Source organism: Phoca vitulina, unplaced genomic scaffold (assembly GCF_004348235.1).
Source record: "Phoca vitulina isolate PV1807 unplaced genomic scaffold, GSC_HSeal_1.0 scaffold19, whole genome shotgun sequence".
NCBI classification, from domain to species: Eukaryota; Metazoa; Chordata; class Mammalia; order Carnivora; family Phocidae; genus Phoca; species Phoca vitulina.
The window spans coordinates 30,446,111-30,458,795 of NW_022589722.1; the positions used below are offsets into that span (position 1 = coordinate 30,446,111).

General features: G+C 59.1%; 1 protein-coding gene across 5 annotated transcripts in view; it reads right to left on the reverse strand.

The window, feature by feature from the left end:
* Positions 1-604: 604 nt before the first annotated feature.
* The window catches only part of KIAA0930 (KIAA0930 ortholog), a 37,730-nt gene continuing 25,649 nt past the window's right edge, over positions 605-12,685 (reverse strand). For all 5 annotated transcript variants that reach the window (XM_032416320.1, XM_032416323.1, XM_032416322.1 and 2 more), the window contains exons 6-10: positions 12,144-12,284; positions 11,373-11,567; positions 8,423-8,585; positions 6,995-7,153; positions 605-6,492 (exon numbers count right to left, since the gene is read on the reverse strand). In XM_032416320.1, coding sequence (XP_032272211.1) covers positions 6,452-6,492; positions 6,995-7,153; positions 8,423-8,585; positions 11,373-11,567; positions 12,144-12,284 — 699 coding nt within the window. In that variant the 3' untranslated portion in view covers positions 605-6,451. The remainder of the gene's footprint in view (positions 6,493-6,994; positions 7,154-8,422; positions 8,586-11,372; positions 11,568-12,143; positions 12,285-12,685) is intronic.

Below are 12,685 nucleotides of genomic sequence, written 5' to 3' on the forward strand. Positions count from 1 at the left end.
GACAGATGGGTTCTCCAAGCATGGAGCTGGCAACCACAGTGGCCACACCTTGGAACTTGTTAGAAATGCAGACTGGGGCGGGGGGTGGGAATAGCGTGGTTTTGGTTTTGTTTTTATTGAGAAATTCACACACTTTTAAAGTGAAAGCTTCAGTCGTTGTTAGTATAGTCCCAGAACTGGGCAACCATCACCACTGATTCCAGAACACGTTCATCATTGGCCGTGTGGGTTTCAACAGAGGGTTCTGACATGCGCTCAAGTCTGAGAACCGCCCCACCCCCCACAGGCCGCTCGGTGCTTTGTGGTGATGCCCTAGGGGCACATTCCAGGAGGGGACCGGCAGGGACTGTGTCAGCCTCTGTACACAGGGGTCTCACCTCAACCTGCCCCCAGGAAGGGGGGTACAGCCGCGAAAACCCAGGCCCAGGTCCCACGCGCCCGGGGAGCCGCAGACCCACGCGGGCTGTCGCCAGCGCCCCGCTCGACGGTGTGTGTACATGCCCATTAAAGGACTAAACTTGACCGGCTTCCGGAATGGTCTAAAATCTTCAGAACAAGATTGTTTATTCAAAACATAATCATGAAAAGTCACTAAAAACCATGGTTCTCTCAAACTGAGCAATCTAATTGTTTTATTAAAGTCAGATTCCAAGATGAAAGACCCTTAATCCACACATAGGAAAAGCAATACCTTGTTAAACCTGTTGGCTTATGTAAAGGCCAAGTCAGGAGGGACACGATGAAGCCGCGAGCAAAAGAAAGGACCTCTTTTGTTTTTTTTTATCATCCCCCAAAACAAACATTTCCTCTTCTCACGTAAGTTTTCCAGCCGTTCTTCCTGCCCTCTTAACAATCAAGCCCAAAGCACAGCAGGCTTATCCATTCAACAGGTATATACACAATGAACTAGGATAGCGTACGGATTAATTTAGTTTACATTTCCCCCTCCTCCCGACAGGAAACTCCCAAAGGTTTTCTCTTCCAGTCAACATGATTTTCTAAAGCTAGGGCATGACCGTAGTTCCTAAAAGTTGATCTAGGGTGGAACAGAAGGACCGAAATAGCAGCATTAGCCTTCAGGAGTAGGCAGCTCATAGGAGGGGGTTCTTGCACAGCTTTCTCCACATTAGCTGTTAGGTATTTTTCAGGCGACTGTTTTAAAGGGGCCTCCTCCTCCTTCAACGGGAAGGGGGTTTGACCTGAATGGGAACAAAGACATTGTCTTCATTTTACCTACCAGATGGCCTGCTTGATAACCACTCACGCAATCTGCCCTTGGTGATGTTGCTTTAGGAAATTCTGGTTCGGCTGTTTCCAATGCAACGGATGTTTGCAAGAGATGTCCTCGATGTGACAGTTCGCACTGTATTTCTAGCTTTGCCTATGTGTTCCTCTCAGACCCTCCCTTCTATGTGTTCACTTCCTGTCCTATAACTTCCCGCCGTGGTGGAGGCCTGACGCGTGCCCATCACCTGAGACACAACTTAGAGTTCGTTTGCTCTCGGGACGAGTGAGCCCACCGCCGAGCCTCCATCAGCCCCTGGGAGGTGGAGTCAGCTCGAGAAACGTGCAAGCGCGCTAGACATCAACTGGATTAACGAGAGTCTCAAGGCAACAGACAACCAGGGCCCAGAAACCATCTTCCCACAGACCAGGCAGCCTGTCAGGAGCCTGCTCTGTTTACACTTGACCTGGGGACTCCTGACTCTGATCCTGGGCATTTTCCCATTGCCACAAGGCCTTTTTTAGAGGTTCTCCAGAAAAAGCTTGGGACATCTGACAGTGTGACGGGAGGGCTCATACTACTTTATGGGGACTGGGAGCTAAACCCGAAACGCGTCTCTTGTGATTGGATTTTGCAAATGTTGCCTCGGACCAAAACCTGGCTGCGGGCGCCCCGACCCCATGGCTGACTCAGCATGGCCTGAGCCAGAGCCCGGGGTGCTTTCTGTCCATCTCCAGCATTTCTAGAAAGGAACTCATGTGAAAGCTCCAAAAACAGTCGAAGAAGAAATCTTTGGGGGCAAATTAAGGTTCAATCACTTAAGTTTATGCATTGCTGTAACATCTGTATTTGATCTGAAATACCCATTAAAGAAAAAAAACAGCTAAGTACAGATTCATCAGAGGAAAGCACTGAGGAAAAATAAATTTAATATCCAACATGCAAATCAACTTTCAACAGAAATGCAAAAAGCACAGCTCCCAGCCAACCAAATGCTGCTCAGAAATGATTTCTGTACGTGGAAGACAGTGAACCCAGAAGCGGCTCATGTTTATGGAAATACCACTGACCATGAGACAGATCCTAACGTGTTCGATTATGCCATCATGGTGTTTTTGCCAAAATATATTTTGTAGAAATCGTTTTAGTTAAGCCTCAAAGTCGTGAAAAATCGCAACAGGTTTTCTTTGCAGGTTTTGATTCTTCTCACGTGGAGAGTTTGCTCGGGAACCGCGAGCAAATGTACACCTACGTGCTCGCTATGTACACCTAACCCGCCCGGGCTTGCGAGATGCTGGGGGGGGGGGGGGCGCTGGACCGCCACTGTGACCTCTGGTGTCCGGCGCTCAAGGCCCCGGCGCCGCCAAGATCAAGGTGCCTGCTTGCCTTGGGGATGGTAGAAAACTGTAAACACAAACTCTCTCCGCTGCGGGGGACCCACCGCCGGCCGGGCCACTCGGGGTCCAGGTGACTTGGCTTCTGCGGGTGGGCGTCCAAGGAGTTCTCCAGACCATTCGAGACAGAGGCTGAGAAAGGGCCGGAGGATTCCTTGTCCCACCAAGGACTGTGTCCGCGCCACGACAGCCGGTGGAAAGGAACAGAGGAGAGGAGAGCAGCCCCGCGTACGCCCCCCACCCGCCTCCCAGGGCTCAGCCCCTCCGAGGGCCGGGGAGCACCGTGGCCACGGGAGCCTGGAGGGCAACGCCTCCCGCAGGAGGCCGGCACGGGCCTGCTGCTCTCCCGGAGCCCGTGTCCGGTCTGGGTGCTGATGTGTTTTAGGAGAAATCTGCTTTCTGAGACAAAGATGAGAAGAAGCCCGAACAGGGAGAATCAGCGTCACACCCACGGACGCTTGGTGTTGGAGGCCGGATAGAAAACCACGTTCCAGCTCAGTCGTGTGCCACGGGGGGACCGCTCGAGGCTCATGAAACCGTCGGCAGCTCTTTAACGCCTGACATCTTTAGAGGGTTGTGGCCAGCGATTTCGGGCCTCCCTGTTGGGACAGCGTCAGAAGCGTCCTTCGAGTCAAGTCACTAGAATTTGCCAGCTGCACAGGGCCTGCCTTCGGGAATGTCTTTTAATGGGAAAAAAAGAGTTTTTACCACACTTTTCAAGTCTACTGACTAGACGGTGATTAAAACAGCAACACCAGCTCCTGGTTTGCTTCTAGCCAGACTCTTTAAAAGAGCAATCCCACCGGGCAGGTGCCTGTGTGGTTAACTAGCACTGCTCCGTGGGGAGCAGAAACCTGACCGGATCATCTGTGCACAGTCCCTGAAAAGTCCAAATGTGAGCGGGAACGGGACTCATCAGAACGCCCAGCCATCTCCAAGCTCACTGGGCTGGGGAAGATTCTGTTCTCTGTGGACTACTTCCCTGTCACTTGAGAATATTCTTCTGAGCTACTGAGCCTCGGCTGTCTCTCCAAGCAACTGGAAGTTCCTGGAAGACCTCAGCACGCGAGACCGGATGCCCCCCTCAGCCTGCAGGCGCTGGAAGGTGGACTAGAGGCGACGTGCCGCCCATCAGACGCTAGGACCGTGACATTTCTCAGAAAAAGAGAGCTTTCTTATTCACGTCCTAAAAAGTGACACCGCGGGGTCTTCACAGAAAAACCGTACTTTGATTCCAGTTCCCACTGAAGAAATGTGCGCGCGCTTCGGTCTTCCCTGCAGTACACGAGAGACAGGTGTGTTTCCAGAAAAGTTAAAGATGGCCTTACGAGAAGTGACAGCCGGACACGCCGGGACACTGGGGCGCTGGGCTTGGCCCCGCCCCTTGTTATTCTATGACTCTGTTACTGATGTCCTTTGTCACTTTGAAAATAATGAACCTCAGGGTGACAGCTTACTGCCTAGTGACCAAGTGCCTTTCAAAAAAGCGTGTTTAAAAATTCAGTCTCAGAAGTAACCTCTGGAAGAGGGAAAGACGGCGCAGGGTGGAGGCCACCACACGCGTCCGTCTGTCCCAGGGCAGCAGTGTCGCGGACGCGTGGGTGGGCCGCTGGCCGAGCCTGCGCGGGCCGAGTGCGGCCTCAGGGTGGCGCGGGGAACAGCCAAGCCATCGTGCGCGCTGTTCGCACGTGGTTCGACGAGGCGTCATGGACGACCTGGAACAGCGCTGTGGCGCACGGCAAAGCACTCGCGCACATCACGGCAGCCGGCCCTCGGGTGCCCTGTGCCCGCGGTTTGTCGCGTCACAGAGGCGGCGTCTGATGTGCCCGCGGCCCCGCCAGCAGCCGTGGCTGAGCCCCGGGGCTTGGTTCCGGCGGGGGGACCCTCTCGTGCTCCACAACCTCTGAGAACAGAGGGAGGGCCGCCGTCCTCCTGCGTCTGTTCGACTACCTCCTCCTTCCGTGGAAGATACATCGGGACCGTACTTCTCCCAGGACCTGAGTTCCAGAGTCTTCAGACCCCGGATGACCAGGGAGAAAGGATTCCTGAAGAAAAAGCTGTATTTTAGCCACCCTGGACACAAACTTGGGGGCGGCGTCTGGCTCCCCTGGAGAACACTCTTGGAACATGGGGCCGCGCTCAGGGAGCAGAGGCTCCGCTCCAGCGCTTGGCGGCGAGGCCTGACTCTGTGCTGTCCTGAAACACTGCTCTGGAACGTGAAATTGTGCAGACAGCTGGGATTCAGCCAAGCGTGAGCTGGGCACTGCCAGAGAAGGCGAGAATGTTCCAGCCCAGCCCCACCACACAGGTGATGGCGGGGGAAGCCTCCCAAGAGTCCCCCACCAACCCAAGCTCTGCAGAAAGGCTGCCTGACCCAGTCGTGCACCGGAACCCTGGACACTTCATGAGGTAGGTGGTATCAGCCCCATTTTACAGGTGGGCCAACTGAGGCATAATGAAATGCAATAGCTTGCTTTAATAACAGCGTACAAAATCTAGAGAAAGCCCCAAAGTAGCCCCTGTTCCCGGAGCCCAGCGCAAACCCTTGGAGCGCGCAGAATAAAACAGATGGGAGAACAAGCCCCTCCAACCCCTTCTCTCCTTGCAGAGAGGGTCTCCGTGCACGACAGCAAACCCTCAAATATTCCTGGGGACTTCAAACAAAACAACATAGCAACAGAGACCCAGCTGACGGTTTATTCCCAATGGGGCAGGGAACCGCTTCCACTCGAGAAGGCTCGTGGTTTTGAGAAGAGCACAACGTGTCATCCATCACAGGTGGGAATCCCTCCAGCCCGAACAAGGCCGCGGCTGAGCCCGGAGCCGCACGGCCGCTCACACAAACCCACTGGACCAGCTGCCTGGAGGTCAATTCCTCTTTGCCTCAGTGAGCTGGTCTGAGAAATGGGACCAGCGCACTCAGTCAAAGCAAGCAAGCTCCAGGAAACACCCTATCCCCTCCCTGGCCCCCCCGAGGACGGAGGTTCTACCTAGAACCTTCCTGGGAGGAAGCCAACCCCACCCCCCTAACCCTCTTCTGTCTGACTACCAAGCCGTCCCACCTGCCCTCGGAGTCCAAATTCTGTGGGTCACGCCAGCCGAGGCGCAGAGCGGGGTATCTCCAGGGTGGAGGTGTGTGTGTGTTGGTGGTGCTCTTTGGCTGGAAGCAAAGGCCATTCTGGCAGGATCGGGGCCTGTCTGCTCAGCTCGAGGCCTTTCTGGAACCGGGCGTGGGTGAGGTATTCCCAGCCCAGGGCAAACCCCTCAGACAGCCGTGTGCCCCCTCTCCCCGAGGCAACCCATTTGTAACCAAGCGGTAAACAAGGGAGGGCGGACAAGTCGGGACTAACTCGGACGCTGAAGTTCACGGGCGCAGCAGCACGAAACCTTGAGCCAGTTCTCCTTAGGAAGGCGTCGACACGCCGACACTCTGCGTGCCCCCAGCCGGGTGGTCTCTCCACCCGCGGTCTGAGTGTGGACGTCGGGTCGGCGGGTCTGGACACACTCTGGACCCCGGCTGCTCCTCTGCTCTCTCTTACAGCCTCTTGGCATCTCTGGTCCTCTGGGGTGCAGAGGGCGCTCCCGAGATGGGCGGGGGGGCGGCGGGCGCAGGGGCAGGAGCAGAGCCAGCAGGGGAGGAGGAAGAGGCACTTCAGTTTGGGCTGGTGTTCGTGGAGTCGGCCCTGGCCCCAGGAGTCGAGCGGCCCCGCCTGGCTCCGGCGACGGCGCTGGGTTGTGACAGAAGACCCCGGTGGTGGTGGACAGCTAGGCACTTGGCAGCACCCCCAGGGCTGGGCAGGGCTGGGGGGCTCTGCGCAGGCTCTGCACACGGCTAGGTCATCAGGATGGGCTTCTGCCGCACTTCCAGGATGTCTAGGGCGGCGGGAGGGGGCGGGCGAGACAAGGAGGTGAAGGCCCCGGGCGCTCCGGCCCCCGACGGCGCCGTTTACGCGGGCAGTCCGGGCTACGTGCTTGCGCGCATCTCCTCCCGCGCCCCCACCAAAGTGCCCCACTACTGTGGTTCCGATTTACAGACGGGGGATGGTCGTGGGGCGGCTGCACAGCCCCACGAGCCAAGTGGAAGTGGGGCTCCGACGCGGGCCGGCCCGACTCGGGAGCCGTCGCCCGGCACCGCCGCGCGGGCCCTGGTCAGGAGGGGCCCCGAGAGCTCCACCTCACCGCTCCCCCAACCAGTAACCCACCCCCCCGGGGCTCTGCAGCCACTCAAGGGGGGACAGGAGGGGCCGTGGCTTTCTCAGAGAGGCCGAGAACCCAACACAGACACCCACTGACGGGCCCTGGACTTGAAACGAGGGACAGGGTTACCGACACCCCCATGAAAAGTGATGCTGTTTTCTACGTCAGCCTGCGTTACCTGTTAAAATCCGATGCAACGGCAAAGTGACGTAGGTCAAGTGTGCATAGAGAAGGAAATTTCCATCCGCTCTGTTCAGCTTCAGCCAGGACCCGACCAGGGACCGCCCCGTGCCAGACAGGGACCGAGACCGCAGGTTGGTGGCATTGTGCAGATCCGCTAGAGGGGAGAAGGCCGCGTCAGGGAGGACTGGGAGAGCACCTCCCACCCCGGGAACCGCCTCTGCCTCAGCCTGGGCCCTTTGCCACCAGCCCCTCCACGCCCCATACCTGCCCCAGAGCTGCCAGGCCCTGGCCTGTGACCCCCCCAACTCCCCGCTGCCTAGCCAGCCCTGCCCTCCCCTCCCCTCCCCTCCAGCTGCCCTGGAGAGGCTCTTCCGTGGGGTCTGGCTTGTCGCCACATTGTGTTACTTCTCCGCTTCCCTGTGGCCTCGTCTGTCACTGGAACTGAGCACCACCAGCCTGCAGGACCCAGGGCGAGGCTGGGAGGACCCATCACCGTGACCCATTCTTCTGGGTCACCCAGAGAGGCAGGCTGGGTGGTTATCAGCCCTTTTCTACTGATCTGGAAAGGAGCTGAGGTGGGGAAGGCACTTGCCCAAGCACACACAAGAGCAGGTCAAGGCCAGGCCCGTCCGTCTCTGGGCCCTGGCACTCAGAATAAGGGCTGGTGTCTCTTCCTTTCAAGGCCACAGTCCCAGCTCCCGCCAGCAACCCCCCCATGCTGTCGGCCATCCCTTCAGCCCCCCAGCACACACGCAGGGTGCTCACACCTTGTCTCTGACAGCCAGCCTGCCCTCCTATAGTCCTTCTCCACAGGGACCGCTGGGCGGTATTTCAGGATGCGGATCTGACTTTGTCATTAGCTTGCTTAAACCTTCCAAGGGCTTCCTGCTGCTTAGATGAGGGTGCCCCGCCCCCCCCGCACTGGCTCGCTGGCTGCAGGGCAGTGAGAAGCTGCGGGTTTGCTGGGAGGGACTGCAGCGCAAGCGGGGGTTAGCCTGGGCCCCCCGCCGGCTCCAGGCAGAGACACCCAGGAGGCCGCCAGACAGAGGGTGGGTGAGCCCCGTGGAGAGCCTGAGGGACGCCCCTGCGCAGGTTCTGGAGGGAGGGCACTGAGGACCAGCCAAAGCAGCAGCCTGAAGGCACAAAAGGCGGGAATGAACCGGAGAGCTCACCTCACACTAGGCAAGGGTTTCTTGAACCCTCTGTGTGGAGCAGTCAGACCATCAACTCGGGAAAGGTCTGCAAGCCTCCTGTCCTGCCTCCTATTCTGACCCCAGATTAGAAGCTCCTCGAGGCGGGGATTTCTGTCTGTCCATCCACAGCTCCATCCCCAGCCCTGAGGGGACCCTGGCACCCGCTGGCCCCCCAGACGTGAATGCGAGGATGAACCCAGAGGGCCCAGGGTCATAAGCAGCATGCTCACCCCCGCCGTTGTCCTCACGGAAGAACTCCTCGCTGTCATTGGCCGAGTGAGACTTCTTCATCTCAGCGATCCGGTTCCGGGGCACCTTCCTCTTGAGGGATGGGGAGAAGAATGCGGGCCGGTTGTTCCGCTCCGGGGTGGGGGGCGTGCTGAAGGAGGTCACCTGGGGACAAAGAGCCATAGTCACCGGAGCAGCCCGTCTATACCGCCTGGGTCCCGATGCCACCCGCCGGAGGGCCGGCCTCCCTGAGGCTGAGCGGGCGCTCGGAGCCGGTTCCAGCTCAGGGAGGGCAGAAGGGCCTCAGCTCCACCCAAGGGGGAGCCGGGTGCCCTCCGTGGGCCCCGAACCCCGGCCGGCCGAAGTAAGACTGCTGACGCCGCTCAAGTCCCCACCACGGCACACACATCCATGGACGCGTCCCAACCAATCCACGGGATGGGAACTGGTATGAAGCCCGTTGGACCAATGAGGAAATAAGGTGGGACAGCGACCTTGACCTGCCCAAGGTCACCCAGCAGGATGGGGGCAAAACCAGGATTCGGCCCAGGTCTTCTGCCTCCTAAGGCCATGCTCCTCACCCCAATTTCTTCCCCTTGGCTAAGATGCCCCCCCATCCCTCTCAGCCCCAGCACCCTCTGGTGAAGGGCAATGGCGAAGCGGCCCAGGCCTCCATCCCCTCGTCTTGTAACCACACTCAACAACATTCTGCACAAACACGCACAGCCACGCAGGGTCAGGCGGGAGCAGCACCGGGGACAGACAGGCACACAACACCGCTCCCTGCCCTCAAGGAGCTCACAGTCTGCTGAGGGGCGACAGACTTGGAAAGTGACAACCACAGACTGAAGGCTGGTTGCTGAGACAGAGAAAAGGAAGAGCAGGATACAGGGGAGCACAGAGCAACAGGAGTCCACAGCCTGGGAAATCAGGAAAGGCTTCCTGGAGGAGATGCCACTCGAGATGGGTCTTGAAGGACGAGTAGGAGTTCGCCAGGTGAAGAAGGGGGGGAAGGGCGTTCCAGGCAGAGGGAACTTGGCCCATCTCCTCCCTCCTCCCCATGCAAACAAGAATCTGAGGAACAAGGTGAGCTGGGACTGAAACTTCAGGAGCCCCGTCAGCCTCCTCGTCACGGCTTCCGACATCGATCAAAGTCCCGGCGGCCGCTGGGCTCCAGACGGTCCTCCCATAAGCCAGGGAAGTTTTCCAAAGATAGAGAAAAAAAACAAAACACCAGAAACCACAATACACACAGAGTCTGCATTTGTCACGAGCTGGTTACAAATGACCCCTCCGGAAAAGGGGGACACGCGACAGTAAGCACAGAGGTGGCGGGGGCCCAGGCAGCCCCCAGGAGGTCAGGTCCAGCCACTGGCAGCTGCGTGACCCTGGCAGGTCCCTTCCCTTGACCCCGGGCCTCCCTGCTCCCGAGCCAGGAACCATGGCCTTCACCCCCAACTACCACCCTGGGAGGGAGAGATTATCACTCCCATTTGGTGGACAGGAAGAGCCAGGCTCAGGCAGGTCTGGTAACGTATCAGTAGTCGGTCAGCAAACGCATGGCCGGAAGCAGCACCCAGGCCGGTCCAGCCCAGAGCCCAGGCCACATCTTCACGAGGACTTCCACAGACACATTCTGCAGGGCCTCGGTGGGCAGTTTAGGACCAGGGAGAAGAATTAGACTCCGTTTCTCAGAAATCAGCTTGGAAATGTATCAACAACCGCTACTTGAAAGACGAGAGAGGCCCCTGCTTGGAACCCTCACCCATGTCTTTGCAAAAAAAAAAAAAGAGAACAGCACGGACTGTTTCTATTCTGCTTTTCAATCACATTCATTGCAGAAGGAACAAAACGAGAAAGGACATAAAGAGGAGGAAGAAACACGCTGACTACCTGGAGATATGCATGTTAACAGTCTTACAGAATGAAAAGTCTAGCAAACACACGCTTCCTTGTCTGGGGCACGTCAGCACTGCGGCGTGCTTTATGTCCTTCAGTCATCGTCCCCAGCGGATCACGCCCGCACCAGCTGCTGGCTGTGTTAGCAGCCCCTGAGCCTCCCAACACCAGTGCTCCCCATTTCTGGACGAGAAAACAGGCCGAAACCTGTCCCAGGTCACTTGAGCAGCAACACCTGGACTCCAGCCCAGTCTCACCCCCAAGCCCGTTCTGCAGATGGGCTGGCCAAAGCTGCTTCCCTGCCCCCAGCACCCGCACCTTCTTGTCCCCTTCCGAGACCCACCACTCTGAGCAGCCTGCGGGCTCGCGACTTTCTCCCGCCCGAGCCCTGGGCCCCACTGGGGGTCCTGGGAATGAAGCTGCCACTGACCTCGGCTTCCCACCCCTGGGGAAGGACGGTGGCCTAGAAAGAGCAGGGCTCAGAGGCTCGGTGCTGTCACACAAGAGCCGTGAGACCTGGGGCGGCGCCAGTCAATCCATCAAGCCTGAGTTTCCCGGTCTGCAGACGGGAACGCCCATGTCTACCCACCGGGCTGCTGTGGGGACTCCCAATACTCAAAGATGCACAACACCTCGTAAACAAGGGGGCCGGGCAGAGGGAAGAGCTGGGTGGTCCGGGACCCCGTGTTCTCTTCCCGAGCCTCACAGGGCGGGAGGGGAGGCTAGTTCGTCAGCATCCCCAGGGCACTCCCCAGGTCGTGTGCCCAGGCTCGGCCAGCAGGCCCTCTGAGGCAGGTGCCGGGACCAGCCTGTGTTTCCCTTCAGCTGGGCCCAGCTGCAGCGGCAGCTCAGGGAAGCACAAAAAATCCCTGGCCCACGCCCTAACCTGCTGTGTGACCTTGGGCAAGTCACGGCCCTCTCTGAACCTCAGCCTGCTCCCTAGAGGGTGGGGATAATGACACCTACCTCACCGGGGGACTTTAAGGATCAGGGAGGCGGTGGGAAGCGGATCCGAGGGACGGGAGGCCCCTCCCTGAGCTGTGCAGCCCTTACCCGCTCATGCATGGGTGAGGCCGGGCTGGAATCCTCTTCGGTCCCGCAGGGGGATGTGTCACCAGTAGACACGCGGCTAACTGCCATCTCCGCATGACCCTTGCCCTGGGGCCCCTTCATGCGCACAAACTCCATGTTGTTGTACTTGTAGAAGCCGAATGACATCTTCTGTGCCATACGGGCAGCCACACTCACCTGTGGACAGGTGGGAGATGGCCTGAGTCAGCCCCCGTAGGGATGGCCTCTTCCTGGGAACACGGGGTCGCGAGGACGATTGCCCCTCAGAGAGTGGCCCCTGAGGGCTGCCCGCTTTCCTCTCAGGGCGATGGACCCCGTTGGCCAGGGCCCCCCCAGCAGGCAGGGTACTGCTGGAATACTTGGGGCTCGGGCAGACGCTCCTCCCACCGCCCCATGATCCATGCCTCGCAGCAGGCCGAGCGCCAGGCTGGGAACACAACCTGCCCCGGGGAGTCCGAGACCACCCCCCACCCCTCCCCTGGGAGACGCCAGCCTCAGGGGGGGAGGCCCAGCTGCAGGACAGCCATCTGTCCACCTGGGTTCCTCCCCCACCCCACCACCAGGGTCCATTTCGGGAGTGTTTGCACGCAGGGTGGGGCCACCTGTCCCTCCGATCCAGTGCGTCCAGGTGAGCGAGGAGGGACACAACAGAACGCAGTCCCTGAGCCACCTAAGAGGGGCCCGGGGGCCGCAGGTGCTCTGAGGAGCTGGGCAAGGACGGGGGGGCCGTGGAGGGCCTGTCCTCCCACTTACTCGGTTGTCATACACCTTCTTGAGTGCCTCGTAGCGGATGGAGCCCTGAAAGATGACCCCTTGGAACAAGTTGGTTTTGTCACTGGCCACCAGCTCCACGCAGACCATCTCTCCCTCCCCCACCGTCATGTCGCTGAACACCTGAGAGGGGGCACAAGGAGGACAGCTACGCACCACGCAGCCCACAGCCTGGCTCCCCGGCTCCACCCCCTGCCGCCCTCCCGCCCACACCCCTGCTCCAGGGGCTGTGCACCGACCCCACTTCAAGGTCACACGGACTCAGGTTCAAATCTTGGCTCTGCCACGAACGGGCCATGCCAGCCTGGAGACGGCACTTAGTCCCCTGAGCCGAAAGTGCTCCAAGGCACCAACCAATCGAGGAGAGACCCTGAAACACAGGCTCCCTTCTTCGTGAGTCTTCCCTGGGGTCCTGACCGCCTCTAGGTGAGTACCAGCACCGCTATGGGGACCCTGGCGGCAGCAGGGAGCAGCTGGGCAGGCTGGGCAGGGTCGGGGGCAGGGTGCTGGTGTGGCCCGCGTGA